General features: G+C 41.9%; 1 protein-coding gene across 1 annotated transcript in view; it reads left to right on the top strand.

Annotated features, from left to right (window-relative positions):
* snd1 (staphylococcal nuclease and tudor domain containing 1) overlaps positions 1 to 19,844 on the top strand; it is a 133,914-nt gene that overhangs the window by 21,597 nt on the left and 92,473 nt on the right. Inside the window, exons 11-15 of the mRNA XM_079582761.1 lie at positions 3,821 to 3,922; positions 6,795 to 6,895; positions 10,400 to 10,510; positions 11,811 to 11,883; positions 13,456 to 13,597. Coding sequence (XP_079438887.1) covers positions 3,821 to 3,922; positions 6,795 to 6,895; positions 10,400 to 10,510; positions 11,811 to 11,883; positions 13,456 to 13,597 — 529 coding nt within the window. The remainder of the gene's footprint in view (positions 1 to 3,820; positions 3,923 to 6,794; positions 6,896 to 10,399; positions 10,511 to 11,810; positions 11,884 to 13,455; positions 13,598 to 19,844) is intronic.

Here is a 19,844-nt window from a genome sequence, read left to right as displayed (position 1 = left end):
ATGTAGTACAAAATGTTGCATTCTCAAGAGCTCTGGAGAGATTTTCCTGTGCCAGTTGTCATCACTGTCTGTGTCTGTTTAGATGAGGCCTTTTCACTCTTTTATGTCTGTGTGTGTGATAAAGTTAAGGGGCTACTGAGGCCAGATGCGATGCAGCAGAGTGCTGATGAGCCATGACAGTTCCTGCTAAGCCACTCTCCACCACCTTCCTTCTTGTCTGCTGCTTTTGGTGTCCTTCCCCCTTCCCCTTTATGACTATACTAATAGTGCTCTTAGAGATTGGTGTTTGGCTTCAGCAAATGATCCACCTAAAGTCACACACGCTGTTCTTTTTTGTCCCTCATGAGAACCCGACTGTTATAGCACTACATACTCAAGTTGACAGAAGATTTATGAATAGATTAGTCTTTTTGTTTGTTAAAGAAGCAGTTCATTCTTGTTTTTCTTTTGAGAAGTAAAAGCAACGGTATGAAATCTATTACTGTAGGGTAAAGAAATGGGAATGTTCTATGGCCAAAATTGGTTTCATGCCACAGTGGACCACTTCAATACTCTTTCCTCATGCTGCATATTTATGCCTGGTTCAAAGGAATTGAAGATCTATTGACTGTTTTTAATAAAGGGCTTGCAAACAGAAAGCCAAACAGATTGCGCAGAGGCTGACAAACAAAATGAGATAACTGTAATTTGGATCTCTGCATGTAGGAGCTTTGGTCTCTGAATTGTGCTGAATATTTTCTGTGTGCTTGCCTGAAATATAATGTTGCTGTAGCTATATCTTTTTGATGCACGCACAATCGCACATAGTAATTCCAAAGATGAAGATTTTTTCTGAATGACAATCCCATCTGTCTGCTGGTGTTTTTCTCCTCCGCTTACTGTGTCCCCAGTTTCTACAGCATCTGTCTGTCCATGTGCCTGCAGCGTGACACTGCAGTGACACAGTGTAACACCACTTTCCAAAATAAGCCACCATCAGAGGCATACGCCACATTGTCATTCACTTAGGCCTTTGGAAAAGACTGTTGGGGAAGTTAGTGTTTATACTCTTGACTCCGTTTTATTAATGCTGTAGCACTTACCAGTTGATTACAAAACTTTGGTCATAAATCAAACCGCAAGAAGTCACAAGCCAGTTTAGCTGAGGCAGATCGGATGTAGTAGGTAACAAATGTGACGTCAATGGACTGCTTTGTTTGTAACATTCTAATGCAGTATTCATCTAATGTCTATTTTTGCTTTGAGCTCTTGAAATGTGTTTGTTTTCAATATTTTACTCACATCTTTCTCACCCTTTTAATGAAACCCACTTTGTTTCCTTTTAGCCATGTTTTTTTTCTCAAGCTCTAAACACACAAACTTACCCAATTAAAGTGGCCCAAACTTGGTTCAGGAGAATAATTTGTGTGCTCTACTGCACTACCTCATGCTAAGGTTTCTCTTATTGTCTGTATTTCTTGTTTTCAAACTGTTTCACCTTCTGCTCAGTGTCACTATTCCCCATAGAGCAGCTGTAAGATGGAGGCTAGTACCTTTTGTCCTCATGTCTGCTTCTCCACTTCTTGTGCCTAATTGGCATAGAGTGCTGACATTTACACTCTTCGCCCTCAGTGACATGGTTTCCTCTGCAGTGTGAACACCTTATTAGGTAGACATGATTTTTTTTTTCCTTATTTGGTTTTCTATCCTCCTTTGCCTGTGCTCCAGCTTCTGTTAAAGCCACACCATGTAACATTTCACTCGGTATATAGAATAAAATCCAAAAATGTATTTTATTAAATATAGTTTTATCATTGGAAAATGTCAAAAGAGAAGAACGAACGAAAGTGTGTTTGCTGTGAGCAGCTCGCCTCTCCTAAGATCTGACAGTAACTTTAGTGGGAGCGGAACGTCTCCAAGGAGATGTTGACTAAGATGTTGAATTAAAGGCAGCCAAATATGAGATTTAAATTGATTAGGTCCTCATCCAAATCCAGTCTTTGATTGCTCATTGCTAAAGTATTTTCTGTGTTTAGCTGGTCATGAGGTGCATGTTTTGCATTGCTGTTGCGCTGTGTGCCTTTAAAGGAACAGGCCACCGTTTTTGCATACTGAGCTATGTTCTTGCCTGATCTTAGACGAGTTGATGTGTACCTGTCTGGTCTTTGTGTGTGCGCTCAGTCACTCAAAAAGACCGAAGGCATTTAGCCTCTCTTCCTCTAGGGCGCCAAACAGGGTGAAGTTAGAAGCGACCAAGCTCTTCCACGTTTTCCCTATTTAAATACAGTTACATGAGTAGTTACATGATCCAAGTATAGTTACATAAAATTAAACATGTTGATTTTCTAAGCGGATCAAATGGGGTGCTATATTTTAGGGCATAATAACACCTTTGGAGCATTTCGACGTACACAAAGACCGAAACAGTTGCGTCAACTTGTCTAAGCTCAGGTATGAACATATCACAGTATGGAAAAACTCTGAACTTTAAAAAACATAATTACAGAAATGCAGTTGACCAAATGTATTTTTAACCGGATTTGAGATTATAGATCATAGTGCAAGGAGGCACACCACTGCTTTGTACTTTTATTTTCATTATGTTCTCACATCTGAACTGCTGCAAAGCAAGTGCTCAGTAGTGAATGTCCTTAACAGCTCCCTATTCTGACTTGGTATAGGACAAAAAGCTAGTGCGTAAACCTGACTGTTTTAGGGGTTTTACTGACTGAAGTGTCTCTTATTGTGGCTACAGAAAATTAATGGGCAAGGGGCCAAGTGAAGAAAGATTGAAAAGGAAAAAAAAAGTTGTTACACTGTATTCTGACTGTTTCTCTAAGGTCTTTGATTTCTAGACATCTTTTATTATCACACACGAACGACTTCATCAACATAGCTACATTTTACACACCTTTTCCTTCTGTGGAAGCACATTGGTGATGGAGATGGTTCAGTGGACTAAGAAGGATGAACACATGGTCAAACGTAAAACTCACTCTTGTATATTTCTTCACATGTGTCTTCTGTCTGTGCCCATCTGTGCTGTTAATGTGTCACACCTGGCAGGGACAGTACTGTAGATGCATTTAACTAGAGCAACCACTGAAGAGTTGAGGGATTCATCTAACCTTGCATTTTGCGGTGACAGGTGATGATGGAGGCGTATGGGCCGCAGGAGAGGCAGTATTGTCATTCATGGCTTTATTTCCATGTTGGTGCCTGTCATTTATTTTCCCTTCACTACTTCAATGTCATTTTCTTCCCCCTTTTTAAATTTTTTTTATCGCGTCTCTGCAAAAGCGACACCTGTCACTGCGGAAGACTGTGTTTGTCTTTTTTCCCAACTTGGAGCTACACAAACCCCAGCCTCCTTTAAAAATGCAAATGGTTTCTATTTGTGGGCTGCTCCTGTCACAGAATAGGTGAACACGTTGAGTGATGTTTTTGGTTTGCAGCTGTGCATAGGGTTGCCTCAGTGTGTGCGTGTGGTGCCAGCTTTCCTTTATGCTACTGATTAGCGCTAACTTCCTTTCGTTTTGACTTTTGCAGACCTGGAACTGCTTGCCATATGATTGGATTTTGTTTTCACCGCACAGCCTGATTTTTTGAATGTATGGAAAAAACGCACCTGACAAACCCTTGGCCAGCCTTAGATACATACACATCCCTTACATACATAAACCACTGCAAACTACGAACACATCTCAAGGCACATTTTTGATTTGTCTTTCTAACACACAGCTTCTGAAGAAAATGTTCTTAACAGGGGCCTTGATGAGGGCAAATCGGATATTGATTACATGTGTCATGTGTGATTAGTAACACATTTTACTGTTTTTAGGAGAAGAACAAGGATAAAGACAAGCGCTTCCGTCCACTTTACGACATTCCCTACATGTTTGAAGCCCGCGAGTTCCTCCGGAAGAAGCTCATTGGAAAAAAGGTAAGAACCCGTCTTTATTCTTGCACTCCCTCTAAGAAGCTTTTTAAATGTTCCTCTTGGGGATATTCACATATTCAAATACACTTTCAAATTTCTTCAGCCGCAATACAATTCGGTCTTATCTAGTTCAGCACTGCCACTGCTGTGAATAGCAAGTTCACGACAGTGTAAGAACACGTCCGACGAGGGCTCCCAGTCCCTGCTATTATCACAATTATAATCCATTAACAATTCTAAAATTCACACAAACTCAAAACACATTTTCTCCAAATCCTGAATGATTGCACCCACTAAGCACCTCGAGACAAAAAGCAGGAATGCACCATACCCAGGTAATGTCAGTTGATTCTTGGTGGCTTTGAGCTGGAAGTTTGTTTTTAACTTTTAAGATTATAAAATGCTGCTTGTTGCTCTGACAGAAATCCCCTAAAGCTCTGACAGAAATCTGCTGTTTTTACTTTTAGTTTGTCAATATGCAATATAGAAAATAAAATTTCTTCGCAAAAATGATCCACTCAAGCAATTTTCATCACTGACTTCAGTCAAAATCAAATTAAATCGTGTCCACAACAATAAAAAAAATGGCACAATATGAAAAAAATATAGCGGTATAATGATATGTGATGCGATATGGCCCACCCCGACTTTGCATAACACAGGTTTCTCATTGCGCAGACCTATTCACCACAACTGCCTCTAAAATCCTGCATTGTCACTCAAAAAGTTGTTACTTCGTGTCCGAATTGCCGTCATGCAGGAGCTTAATCTAGACGGTGCAGTTACACGTATGACCTGAGGTGGCAGCAGTGAGTATAAAATGACCAACTTGCATCTAGACCCTTTAAAAAAGAGACTTCACCTGAACCTTTTTTTTTTTTTATGGAAATCAAAACCATTGTTGCACATATACTTCGGTTTTAGATGGTAAAATTGAATTACAAAGTAATGATGTTAAATACAATTGAAGTGGTTAATATCACAAATTCTTGCATGCCATAGTCAAATATGGCTTTCTTCTCATTCGCTCGCTTCATATCAGTCTTCTGTTCTCATTTCACTCTCATCTCTATAACCAGCACTTTTGAAATGACAGTGTTGCATGGTGACATAATCCCAAAAAGCGTGATTTGGCTAACTTTATAAGTAGTGCTTCTTGTGGTGCTTGGGTCTCAGCCTCAGCAGAAAAAAGTCCAATGGAAATGTTGCATTAAGCCACTTATCAGGGTTGAGCACATTCGGATAATCCTGCATGCTCAAAGTGGCTCCTGTTAGGCAGCTATGCGTAGAGTATTGCTAGTGCTGGGTTTTCCTTCTTACTCTTCTGCATGAGTGCTATCTATTTACGAAAGTGAGACTCTATTCAGAATTCAACATTTGATGTGTTCAAGCAGATGCAAAGCTAGGAGACCTAAGCTTCATCAGGTCCTATGGATCAAAATACAGATGGTGCTTTCACTGCACCTCTTTACTTTAGGGAATGGATGATAACTGTCACATATTAAAAAACTTGTACAGTGTCAAAAAATTATATCAAGACTACTTTTTTGTTACATAATTATCTAAAGTAAACAAGAAATGCTAGAACGATGATTATGGGGTATGTATGTATGTAGACCTACATAGGCCTATCTGTATATCTTTAGCTTAGCTGTCATATGCATTATCAAGTGTGTATTATACAGATTACTGGGGGCTTCCCCACCGATGGTCTGTCTGTGAAAGCAACTTTCTTAGGATATTGGGTGCAACAAACACTATCTATTCCATATGTCCTTGTGGTTATTATTCACCCCCATGCTCTTAGCCCTCCTCTGGCTCTTCCCTGTGTTGCTGTCTCCTCTGGAGGCCAGATTGCTTTGCTTTATCAGAAGATCTGTGAGTCGGTCTGTGGAGAATAAAGGATGAGACTCGTCTAATCTGACATTACTGGTCAGAGTTTAAGATCTGTCATCACTTTAGCTAATGGTTTAAACTACTGGTGCTTGGCACTCCCATCCCCTGACTCCCAGTGTGGCCACTACTACGCCAAACCATTTTGTTCAATCTCCTCCTGCTTTATCCGCTCCATTTCTTTTGATGCTTCAAATGATTATGGTATTATGCTTACTATGTCTCAATTTACAACAAGTAGTGTGGCATTCTTTTTTCTCTTACTACAGTGAAGAACAAAAGATGCTGTGTTTTCCTGACAAACCTCATTATACATGTCCTTCATGTTTGACAAAGCTCAAATTGCTGCTTTTGAATCACAGCACAGTCTGCTGTTGGCATTTACTTCTAAATATTGACACTTGAATGAAATGTTTGAGTAATATCTCCTAAAATTCCTCTCTTTACACTTACTTTCTAACCAAATACAAGACAGTGTTGCTGAGCCAAATTTTATGACACATGCCCTTCAAGTTTGACCAAGATCCAAAAGATGTTTTTGTGAAGCAGCACGACCGCTATTGGCGATTTCAGCCCTTAATTATTTGAAATGTTCCAGTGTGCCTCTGAACATGATTCAGAAGCACACTCAGTGCAAGTCAGCGAGATTCAGAGCCTACAGTGAAATAGGGCTGCACACAACAATGTGACAAAGCTGTGTCCTTAGGCTGCTTAGTTGGGAGTTTGTTTTCCGGCAGTGTGGGAGAACACTCTCTCTCGGCCTGTTTGAGCTGTGCATGTGTGCTCATGCTGCTCCTCTGGGCTGAGCTACTGTGCCGCCTGACATGATTTACACTGACTGGGTGACCTTGAAAACTGGGACAAACGCACAGCACACTCACACTTGCAATTTTAGCACCTCAGCTCAAATGACTCCTGTAGGCTTCCTCACCAAACCTGATATGTTGTATTGACCTCTGCACCTGTCTGTGCGCCCCTACAGGTCAACGTAACAGTGGACTACATCAGAGCTGCCACCGGCCCGGCAGAAGGCACCCCCGCTTTTGCAGAGCGCACATGTGCAACAGTTACAATTGGTGGCATGTGAGTTGACAATTAAACAACTTTTTATCTGCAGATAAACGGGGTATTTGATGTTTTCAGGGTGTCTGTATAACCCTGTATACGTGGCATCTTGGCCTGTCCTGATAATTGCTATATCGACTTGCTCGGTAGGTAAAGTGAAGGACGATAACCTTTTTAGTCTCGGTAAATGTACGATAAATGCACATGCGTGTGCTTTATACAGAAGAATGAATGCTATCACAGTGCTGAGTGAGCAGAGCATCCACCTGCCAGACTGTTACCCTGTCCGTAAAGGCAGCATTGAACACATCGGCCGCATGTATCCAGATCATTTATAGATCAGCGCTGCTTTTGGAGAGAGGCGGGGTGTAAACAAAACGATGTGGTGCTGCAGAGCTTTGCCGATGCCGACACTTTCCGTGAACTTAATGTTGGAGCAAGAGGGATTTAATAAAAGTGTGAGAACACTTGGGATTTCAGCCAAATGAACGCATCATGGAGAGAATAACAACATTAACGTTGTTCTCACATGAGTGAGAACTATCAGAACAAAACGAAACCACCGCGCAGTCAGGGTATCAGGGCTAATCTGCGCTACTGTTAGCGGGAGTAGAGCCTGACCACGTTTGCCAACTATCCAAGCTTAGGCCGACATGTTTTCGTTCCGCACTGTTCAAAAGCCAGAGAAATGCCGGTCTGTCAAACCACTGCAGCAACAAGTTTTCCAAAAGCTAAAAGCTGCTTCACTCTGACAGCCATGCGTGCAGGAGGTTATTTAAAAAAAAACATATAGGCTACTCTAATTTTCCATTAATGTACAAGAGCTCAGGCCATTGTGATTATCACATGTTGAAAATTAAGGGGTTACTATCAACCCTTTAATTTTTCCATGAATATATGCACCATATACATTGAGATTGGATTTTGAGATGGCGCTTTAGCAGAACAAATGTTTAAGTGCCAAAATATATAGGCTAAAAGAGGATAAAACACTAAACCGCTACTTTACCAAGTAGAGGAAGAGAAAACGAGGCGTTTGTTCTCTGGGTTCATTCATAGACGATGAGGTAAAACATGTCCTGCACAGTGTGTCTGTCTGAGCTTGTTTAAGGAACATGTGTCACATGCAGGAAAATCTTCCCTTGGCACTGTTCAAAGCCCACCCCTCAGCTGACACCCCTCGAGCACTTGCTGACACTGCCACCGTCACAGGCACATTTAGTTGCTATTCGTCAATTTCCATAAATTCCTTGCATTAATATAAGCTCATAGGCTAACATCTTGCTGCACGAGACACTGCTATGTTGATGGGGAATATTTTAACTGCAACGGCTCAATAAAAGGGATGTAGTGGTCCAAGTGAGATGGTATAGAAGTTTGTATTCACCTTAATCTTTTGCTGTGTATATATATTAATGCATTGCGGCTAAAAAAATAAATAAAAAAAAAGCACATGTTGCAACCAAACGTTAGCCCGTTATCCTTTCGCAAACCTAATTGATGAAGCAGTCCAAACCAAGGCAACTTTATTTATACCCGTAGGTAGAATTGGTTTGCAGCTGAGAGAGGGCTTGCAATTAGTTACATTTCATAAATCAAACCACAGCACAAACACAAGACGCACATAAAACCATTAAAATCAACATTAGCTAGCGCTCTAGGTTCTGACCAAAAACTGAAGACCACACACTCGGCAAAATGCAAGGTGCAATTACCCCTTATTCAGTAATACAATGGTACTTGGAATAAAGCTAATTTTTAAGTGCTTATTATTACATTTTGGAACCACCTTGGAACACAATACTTAACTATTTCAGGATTAATTACCTTTTCATGTTTATAATTTACGTTCTTGTGTTGCTGGCTTGCAAAATACATCTCTTCCAGATTGTTTTTCTGATTCACAAATACTTTTTCCACTCGCTCAACACACATCTCTGCATTTTAATTTCCACAAGGGTTATCTGAGTGCAGGCAATTATTTTCTATCTTCAAACACGCTTGCACAGAAATTCATTTTTATCTTGCAGACATACATTTTATGCCAGGCCACAGATACAGACGTTGTTAAACTATTCAGAAGTTCAAGTTACATCAGAAGTGTTTTAGCATCTTGAAGAGCATTTAAACACACACATTCCCAACAGAATGGATGAAAGCTGCGGTTTGTTGCTTGTTCTGACTCTTTAGAGCTCTCATTGAACCCCAATCTCATGAAAACGTATTGATAGAAAATCATTTGGTTCAAACAACAGTGTGAACCGTTTGATGCTTTTGTCATAAACAAATTGAGAACAAAATGTCTTGACCAGCCAATTATAATCTATCGCATGCCGGCAATAGCAGCTGTTCTCCATAGATAGCATTTGACAAAGCCCCTAATGAGCCTTGACATTAGGGACTAGGTCAAGACATTTACCTTCTGTCATGTTCTCCCTGTGCCTCTGTGAGTTTCTTGCAAGTGCTTTTGTTTCCCTACCAAAACAACATGTAAGCTGAATCCATGTCCCATATTTTATGTTACTACTAACATTATCGGAGAATTTCTTCTCCTTTTTATCGTGATTAAGTTGATCAAATCTGACAAACAGAATAATGTATTTGAATCACAAAAATATGATTTGTTGTAAAACTCCTCGAATTCTCCTGATTTACTCTGGTTCATATTTTATTTATCATCACTTTTTTATTCTACCGTATTTTCCGGACAAAAGGTTGCTCCAGTGTATAAGGCGCACCAGCCTTGTCAACTACCTTGCCATGGAGGCGTAACTGCACCATTTGACAAGCCTCTCCCGGCAGCACGTTGTTCAAGCTCTCATTTGCGACAGCTCTCGTTCTTCTAGCGGTGGCCATCCAGCTTTTAGCAAGCGATGAGCTTTTTTTGTTTTCATCATTGCAATAACAGTAACCTCCGCTTTTTGCCAATCCCCAACAAGTTTCTCTGTCAGTGTGAAAATAACAAACATGTGAAATTATATATTTTGATACATAAGTCGCACCAGAGTATAAGTCGCACCCCCAGCCAAACTACAAGTGAAAATGTATCTACTGTAGAGTCATTCAGGTTAGGTATTCTTGAGTCCTCTGATTAGTAATGTGTTCTTCTGATGTATGTGCTTGTGCCCGTGTTGGCGTCTGTTGACCCTGCCTGATGACACGTAGGGTCATATTGTCACTTAAAACAGGACTGACACGCCACTGGATGACAGATGTGGTTTTCTGTGGAGAAATGGGACTGTTCTGCTCGCCCCTCTCCCACACTTGATCTGGAACAGTGATGTCCAAGGGCTAGTAACTAAGTGCTGCATTAACTGCGACAATGCTCCCTCTTTGTGCCCTTCCCCACATCAGCAACATGGCAAGGCAGCAGTTAGTCAAGTGTGCAGCGCCAGCATTTAACCATCCCTCCCTATGTTTTTCTGCAAGGCCATCCTATTAATAATTATCCAGCTCACATCTCCACTCCAGTATTCAACACTTAGAAAGTGTTTTAAAGGCGCTTCCTTTTGTTTCTTGCAGCAACATCGCTGAGGCTTTGGTCAGTAAAGGCCTAGCAACAGTCATCAGATACAGACAAGATGACGACCAGAGATCCTCCCACTACGATGAGCTGTTGGCTGCAGAGGCACGGTGAGAAAAGAGACTTCCACACTACTTTTAAGACCAGGTTCCAGTCTTTGTTTTTCCTCAGTTGACCGCACAAATTGCATTAGATTAAGGCCTTGCCAACCATTTTAAATTAAAACACACTCACTCTCTGGTTATCCTTGACCTTGTGAATGTTGCTCTTGGGATCTTGGAGAATGTAATGACCTTGACGCTTTCCTGCTAAATTGCTTTTATCCACTGAGGTAGGTGCTGTCACCAAAATGAATTTGAGTAACATTGGAATTGTCTTTGTGCAAAGACAACATTCTGAATGTTGTCTTTGCACACATTATCCATCCAAAACTATAATCGGCAGCACTCTTAACCTATAAATAGAATAATGTAGTGGTCCAGTATAATCCAAATGTGGCTGTATTGCTGTAGATTAACATCTGCTGGCTATAGGTAGATTCTTTTTCTTTTCTTTTTTTTTTTTAATATAACTCATCCGTTCTTGCGCTGTCTCGCAAGTGGCACTGGTGTGCAGCCCGCCCTCTCTCTGTCATTCTCTCTTTCTCTCTGCCTCTCTCCGGCTTTTCTTACTCCTACCTTTCATTTCATCTAGTTCCTCTTGGCCGTGCTCTGCCATCTATTCACCCCCCTCCCTTTCTCTGTTTCTCTCTGTCCCTGGTGGGGTTTTATTTAAGCTGATGAGAGGGTTCTGTCTATAGCCTTTGTTTTATTTTTAGATCTCGGTTGTGCAAGGCCACTGGCCTGCAACCTTCCAGAAACCTCTGCTTTACTGATGAGTTTTGCTTAGACTGTACATGCTTGGATGGACACCAGCAGTGAGTTACAGTTGTGCTCAAAGGTTTACATACCCTGGCAGAATTGTTGACACTTTGACAATTTTTCGGAGAATATGAATGATAACAAAAACGTTTTTTTTCACTCATAGTTAGTGGTTGTGCTGCACCTGCGGCCTTTAACACCACTAGAGCTCAAGCCCTTCAAGGATGACTATTAACTTCATGATAGTATATAATGCATCTCTCAAAAAAGCCGCTCTCTTCCCACATTTCAAATAATTTTATCTTTCCTATCTCTATAATGTCTTGACGCAAATTATATTTTAGTCTTTCAGTTGTGCTGTAATAGCTGTTCAGGGAAGAAAAGAGGCATTGATTTACTTATTTCTTCAAGAAGCCACATTGTTGGTTTGTCATTACTCATGCTCTCTCATTCAATCGCTAGAAGCTTAGGGCCATTTCATTTTCCTAATGGTTGATGCTGCGGTTAATGCTACTTTTATAATGTATGTTTTTGATATGACTGACTGCAGGGCCATCAAGAATGGCAAAGGACTACACAGCAAGAAGGAGATACCCATTCACAGGGTGGCCGATATCTCTGGGGTAAGTCATTGTGTATCCAATTTCTCCCGAAAACATAAGCTAATAAAAAATAGGGTTGTAAAATTCCAAGAATTTTCAACATTAGAAATTTTCTGTTCAGACACAGGCCTCTACTGTTCCCCATCCACTCATCATCACTGTCATGGTCTGTTAGGGAAAAGTCATATTGTGACAAAACAAAACCATTGCTTGAATGAAGCGATGGGAGAGATAGTTGCTGCTATTGGCAGACAAGCTTGCTCAAAATAGGAGGCAAATTTAAATGTGCAAAAATCAGGTTCAATCTCAGAATTAAGAGTAAGCTGTAGCACAGATTCACCCCCATGAGGACACAAAAAGGCAGCTTTATTCATTGTCAAGGACGACTGGAGAAAGCGAGGACCTCATCACAGAACCTGTGCACAGCAGCTGCTGCTGTCAACATCCAGGACTAATATGGACAATTGCTGCAATTCAGGATTAAAATGGCGGCAGTATTCAGTTACTAGCCCCACTTTGATGTGCAAAGGACTTGCTAATGATATCGGCCTATATATGGACTGTCGCCCTTTCCAAACGCCTTCATAGCGGTATCTGATCCCAAAAATCCATATTAGTCGGGCCCTAATAAATGTGCTGTGTCATGTGTAGAGTGCAACACTGTGTGCTCCCCAAAGCTGATTAATGTCATTAGTTAGGATTACTGTCATCCTCCCTGTGTTCTGGTCAGTGTCATTATATACAGCTGTAGCCCCTCCTTGCAGTTTGTGTCAATGGATAGGGTGCACAGTTTGTTGCTCAGCTGCGGACTAGTGCTTGCCTCTGCCAATAGGAGTGCATGCACCAGTTGTTTGCTTAATTTAATGAGCATTCTAATAAAAGCCTAAAATAGCAACCCGCTTTCTCCCACCTCCTACCTCCTTTTTCTTGAGTATTCTTTGTGATGTACACCCACACATTGCAGTACATACTTGTTCATACCCACACATACAAGCATGAAGTCTCACTCCAGGACATCAGCTTCCTCTGCTTAAAAGCAACAAGGAATTATGTACAAGGAGTAGGCTGCGGTCACAAATAGAGCAGCAATAGGTTTCTAAATGTATGGTGTGGCAGATAAATGCAAATGGTGGGAAGAGTGTGGAGAAGGCTCTTGACTCACCTCCAGCCTCTCTGGGTTGCATAATAATGTCCTCTCACAGGTTCCTCCTTTTTCTGAACCAAGTTGGTCAGCCCACACACTGCAGGTGCTGTTGTGTGAACGGTTGACTGTTTGGTTCTCTTGTCTCCCACTCAGGGGCTTATTTTGGACCACAGTGGGTGGAGTTCAGGTGTTGAAACTTCAGGCATATATCCCAATAAACTCATGTCATGTTTTTAAGCATCAACAATTATGTGTTCTATGTCTTCATCCCCCACATTGAGTCACTTTAGTTCAGCAGTTGATATACACGCATTACAGATACTGAGTCATGAAGAGTCTGTGCTGTTAATTGATTATTGATTTATTGTCAATTATAGATAATGATCCTAGATGATTGATAGGTTATCGATCTTCATTGATATTCTAAACTGCCCTTTTTTGTCCATCAGGAGACACAGAAAGCCAAGCAGTTCCTGCCATTCCTGCAGCGTGCAGGACGATCGGAAGCAGTGGTGGAGTACGTCTTCAGCGGCTCTCGGCTCAAATTATACATGCCCAAAGAAACATGCCTCATCACTTTTCTCCTTGCTGGTGGGTAATCCAACTTTTGAGAAATATTTAATTCAGTTATGTCATTGTTATTTGATATTTTTAAACAAATTGTTGCAAATTATTTACATTCACTTTTTTGGTAATAAGTGTACACAAATCAATGCATAATTCATGATGAATTCATGCATTTATTCATCATAACTTCATGTATTAAAGTTCTTGAGTTTTCATGAAATACTTGTTCAGAAGATACAAACGGAGTCAAGGACCGACTCATTAGTTCATTATGAGTTATGAATTTGCCCCATAAAAGAAGAACTAAGTAACTTGTTTACCTTAATAAATCCTTTCCGTAGTCCCTCTGGGGGTAATACAAGTGTCAATGAGAAAATTGGGGAGGGTCTTTCACCTCCTCCTGGCCAGAAAACCACCCTTGAAACTTTCCCTGCACCGGGTCGGAGGCACAATACACACTAATAGAATCACGAAGAAAAAGCTAACTGTGGGCTAGCGCCACTTTAGCAGTATTTACAGCCAAGTTTGAGTGGAAAAACAATATTTCCACTGTGACCGAACAGAATGTGCTGAACTGAAATGGTTCAATGTTTTCTGTGTACCGTTATACCCCTACTGAATGGTGTTGTTTAATTAGATGGAACACAAATGCCCTAAAACCTGTTCTGATCAGGCAAAAAAAAATAAACTGCATTTTGGCCTGAAACACTGCTGCAAAACTGTAATTCCACAGGGTTTAAAAATGTACTGGCTTCAGTGGATTCACAGGGTTTTGTGATGGAGGACACAGCAGGTGAAGCAATCTTCTGACACATTATTCCTTATAAACAAATATGTGTCAAGATGAAACGGCCATCGCTATTTTACACAAATGTTCAATTGTGTCATTAAACATTTGTGTGCGACCTCTGTTAAATTTCACAGCAGATTGTGTTGGTTTGCTTTTACGGGGTGAAAGCGTTTAAACTTTGCATTGTACAAGGGACACAATTTAACTTGACTTCTTTATGTCTTACACTACTAAGTCCTTTTTTGGAGGATTAGAGAACCCCAGCTCCAGCCTTTATCTGAGCTGCGACCAAGCCAAGCAGAAATTCAATATCTCCCTGCCTGCAATTACTTCCTATGCTTTGTATTTGCTAGCACCAATGCCTTTCTCTTCTTTCCCTTTTGTCGGCTTTATTAAACATCCCTCATTCTGGATTGAATCAATTCAATAATGTGTGCAGCAGAATAAATAGGATATGTGTCAAAGTAAACGTTTTGATATTTAGGCCCGAGCGCCATACATGGCGATAGGGACTATTGCTTCTGCAACGCAGGGGGGCACCAGGGTGCGCTTCGATGGCGTACGGAGTGCACAACGGACACGACAGCGACCACAGCGACCTCCGACCATGACAGACGCATAGGACTCGGCCAGAGCTTTCCGAAAATGTCTAATGTGTAAAAACAGCTACAATGGAAAAACGCCTATATTGTTTTTGCTTTTGCAGAAAAGCCTTCCCGGGGGCTTCAGCGGCCAACCGCGCGCTCCACGTACACGCCAGAAAAAAATGACCCACAACTTTTTTGTGCGCCTTAGCCAGAGCTTTCCAACGGTGTACAGCATGTGGTGGTAACGGCAACGGCTTAGGTTTTTTTGGCAAAAAACGATTATTTTTCTTTCTTTCTTTCTTTCTTTCCGCCTCTTAAAACTGGATTTTCACCCCCTGAACGTGCGCGAAAACTCAATTAAAAATCACCGAAAAATCCAGTCTGGTGAAAAATTTACGAAAATGTGAGTGTCCAATGTGGGACGTGCAAAATGGCACAACAGCGCCACATGCAAATTTGAAAAAAATAATTCAGTGACGGAGAGCCTCCACCAACTTGGACACACACTCGCGCCTTTGGGCACAGACATTGTCCAGGTCGTGACCAGCAAAAAACATTATTATGACCCCGCCCCCTGACAAACAGGAAATCCCCTATTTTGAGTGGAAAAATGAGGAAAAGTCAAATTGCCTCCACGCTGATGTCGCATTTGAACGAACTCCTCCGTGGGCGTTTGTCCGAATGAGCTTCTGATCGCCTCTAACTCATCTACACATGTTGGGGATCAAAAGTTATCCAAAGAATTTTGCTACGTTTTGCGCTCTTCGTCCAGTGGAGCCCCAAAGTTGACCTTTATTTTGGCGATTTCTGAGACCTCAATAATGGCCCCCGTTCGCACAAACTAGCTCGGATTATTACCAAAACTCATACACATGTTGCCCCTTCACCCCCGCATACATGACATGACGTTTGGTGGCAGTGGACCCAACAGCGCCCCCTATAAAATGCATGTTAATGTCATCACTCATTCACTGGGTACGTACCAGAGAGTAATGACCCTGACAGTTGCATGCGCCTTGGTCAGAGCTTTCCGAAAATGTATAATATATGGTATTTCGAGCAACGGGAACCCTTGTTAGGCCCGAGCGCCATACATGGCGATAGGGACTATTGCTTCTGCAACGCAGGGGGGCACCAGGGTGCGCTTCGATGGCGTACGGAGTGCACAACGGACACGACAGCGACCACAGCGACCTCCGACCACGACAGACGCATAGGACTCGGCCAGAGCTTTCCGAAAATGTCTAATGTGTAAAAACAGCTACAATGGAAAAACGCCTATATTGTTTTTGCTTTTGCAGAAAAGCCTTCCCGGGGGCTTCAGCGGCCAACCGCGCGCTCCACGTACACGCCAGAAAAAAATGACCCACAACTTTTTTGTGCGCCTTAGCCAGAGCTTTCCAACGGTGTACAGCATGTGGTGGTAACGGCAACGGCTTAGGTTTTTTTGGCAAAAAACGATTATTTTTCTTTCTTTCTTTCTTTCTTTCCGCCTCTTAAAACTGGATTTTCACCCCCTGAACGTGCGCGAAAACTCAATTAAAAATCACCGAAAAATCCAGTCTGGTGAAAAATTTACGAAAATGTGAGTGTCCAATGTGGGACGTGCAAAATGGCACAACAGCGCCACATGCAAATTTGAAAAAAATAATTCAGTGACGGAGAGCCTCCACCAACTTGGACACACACTCGCGCCTTTGGGCCTTAAGTGGGTTTTAAGTGGTTCTAAGTGGTCCCACCCATCCTCCGTGGAAATGGCCAGAGGTCTTAGCCAGGCAGCATGGTGGCCTCTGTAAGACTTTTCTCTGAAATTCGTCAATTTTCCAAATTTCCTCCTTTATTCACAACGGCTACAGTTTTAGACTCGTACATGTTTATACTACCCCTCTGTCACAGAAAGATGCTTCAATTTTGATGTTTTTGACTCCAAAATCAACTTTTTCTAAAGTTTATAGTGACAGGAAGTTTAATTTACCCGTTTCCTGTCCGTCCCTCTGTGTGTTCCTCGTACTATTTCGCTCTCAACGAAATATTCTTTATATGGAGGGTGCTGCTGGGCTGATGCACCCTCTCATCAAATCTTTGGGCGGTCAGAGGAATTTACCCTAATTAAAAAGATGAAATATATTAATGCTTAAGCTGTAATGTCCGTTTTCTGCAAATAGACAAGTGCAGTCTTTCATAACATTAATGTTCAATTGGCTGCAGTATTCACTAAGCTTGTGAAGCTCCATTGGTAGAGTGCCGGGTTCCTATACATTAGGTTGTTGGATCGATCCCAGCCATCACCTTTTTTTTTTTTTCTTTTGGACTCGGTAATTTCTGGTCCCACCCTCATGAAAAATGGGGAAATGATCCCTCTCCTCCAGTGGGGTGCTGTCACCTAATTTTGGCCTGAGAATTGAGAGAACCCTCACCCTCATCAGGCCCATGTTTGTATGGACTTATATCTCAGTAGTAGCAAGGTTTTCTTCAGTGAATGAGCTAGTCCTAACACAGCCTTCACACTTTTCTTATGCTTTCTCATTTTACATGGACCACTGTACACATTGTCTCATAAGGTATTTTTTTGTTCGACTAATACATTGTCTGTGCCTGTATAGTGTCATGGTCAGAGCATTGGGTTTATAACCAAGAGGCCCCTGGATCAATTCTGACCTTCATAAGTTTTTTTGTTTTTTTTCTTTCTTTCTTTCTTTCTTTCTTTTTTTTGGCTCTTTCTGGGAAGAACATGATTTACCGCCTTTGGTCCCACCCTCATGACAAATGGGGAAATGTTCCCTCTCCTCCAGTGGGGTGCTGTCCCCTAATTTCGGCCCAGAAATTTAGAGAAGCCTTGCCCTCATCAGGCCCATGTTTGTATGGACTTATATCTCAGTGGTAAAAGGTCGTCTTAGGTGAAGGAGGTAGCTAGTCCCAACATTTCTAATGCACAGGGAGTTTCATAAGAAATTGCTTTGTTCAGCTAGAATCTTAACTGTGCCTGTATAGTGTCATAGGTAGAGCATTGGGTTCATAACCATGAGGCTGCTGGATCGATTCTTATCTTTACAATTTTTATCTTTTTTTTTTTTTTCTCGGCACCTACTGGAAATTACATAATTCAGCACCTATGGTCCCACCCTCATGAAAAAAGTGGGAACAACGCTTACAGAATTTGCATAACTAAAGACATGGCAGGATAGTAGGGCAACTATTGAGGCAACACCAGGGACAATGTCAAAACAATCTAGAAAATTGAGGGGGAAAATTGACCAAAAATTACCTCTCCTCAGGTGCTGGGACCTAATTTTGGAGCGTTGTTTTAGAGAATACTTGCCCACATCAGGTCATTGACAGTATGTAGTTATAGCTCAGTGATAGTGTGCTGGTCTCTGGTATAGGAGGTTGCCAGTTCAAACACTGCCATGACAATTCTTTGTTTTTTCACATGATTCACATATTTTCGAGCCTGATAAAAGTACACAATGAGAACCAAGTAGTGTGACACAATTGTGTATTCCCTTCCCCCTCTTCACTCGTGCAGACCATTGCAGAGAGGTGTTCCATTTAAACACCCCTCTGGTTCGTTCCACATTACAGTACAACGTGTCTTCCTACAACAAGTACGAAAAGTTTGCAACGTCTTTTTCTGATTCTCCTGTATCCGTTTGTTATCTTTGATAGACTTACATTACTTATAGGCTTGTGTTACAAGCTTCATATCTGGAACAGCAGCCCAGGTTGAGGACAGGGGGCCTTCAGGCTGAGGCAACAGTGGGCACCAAAGCTACTTGGGACAAGAGTGAGGCCGGTGTGTGACAAAGGCTCAGGCGAGAGTGGGATGGGGCAGGAGTTATCAGGCGTAAGAGAGTGGTTTGGGTGTGAGACAGAGGCTAAAGCAGGTTTGGGTGACAGCGAACGTGGGCATTCGCAAGGGGGAGGTCGCCAGGGGCAAGAGCGATCAGAAGGGCTCACAAGGAGCATAGCAATCGGGGGGCTTGCATGGGGCGACAGTGAGCAGGGGCGGTTGCAAGGGGGGGAATGCCAGGGGCGAGGGCCGCACGACGCCGCTTGCGGCTTTAATTATATTTATATTTATTTGCTAAACTGCAAATTTCATGCAAGTCTGCAAGTTTTTTGGTGTTAAGAACATAATGGCTCCATTTTGAATTACATTTACAGTGTAGAGGTTTTATATCCCACTCCCCTTGAAGGCTCTTCCCTGGGCTCTGTAAGCAGAGTAGGAAAAAAACGTCTGATTTAGATATCGGCTTATTTGACAAAAGGACGTGGACATTTCAGCTGCATCAGAACCGGTCACTCAGATGTTTATCAGCTCACTCTCTTTTCTAGTAATCTTCTGTCATTATGCTAAAATAAATAAACTGCATTTTGGGCTGGTTTAAAAATGTACTGGCTTCAGTGGATTCACAGGGTTTTGTGATGGAGGACACAGCAGGTGAAGCAATCTTCTGACACATTGTTCCTTATAAACAAATATGTGTCAAGATGAAACGGCCATCGCTCCATTTCAGCTGCATCAGAACCGGTCACTCAGATGTTTATCAGCTCACTCTCTTTTCTAGTAATCTTCTGTCATTATGCTAAACTCTTGCTGTTTTAGCACGCTAGCTGTTGATCCTGCTGCTTCTTCAAATATTTCCCATTTGTGATCTCTACACAAATGTGTTTACATGGTGCAGGGGCAGGTGAGGGGTGCACTGGGGGACGAGGGAGGTGCGGAGCTCATCTCCACCACTGTGGGACAAAGCTAGCACACTGTTTCGAAGGTGGCGTGATGCAATGTGGGAATGCAACAATTCCAGGCCAGCAAATGGAATAGCTGCGGGCAACTTTAACTTCCCCAAGACATTTGTTTTGTTTCACAGCAAATATTCGGGATAACCAAACA

Source organism: Gobius niger (genome assembly GCF_951799975.1).
Source record: "Gobius niger genome assembly, chromosome: 2".
NCBI lineage: Eukaryota > Metazoa > Chordata > Actinopteri > Gobiiformes > Gobiidae > Gobius > Gobius niger.
The sequence above is the reverse complement of the archived record's forward strand: the minus strand, read 5'-3'. Positions and strand labels throughout refer to the sequence as shown.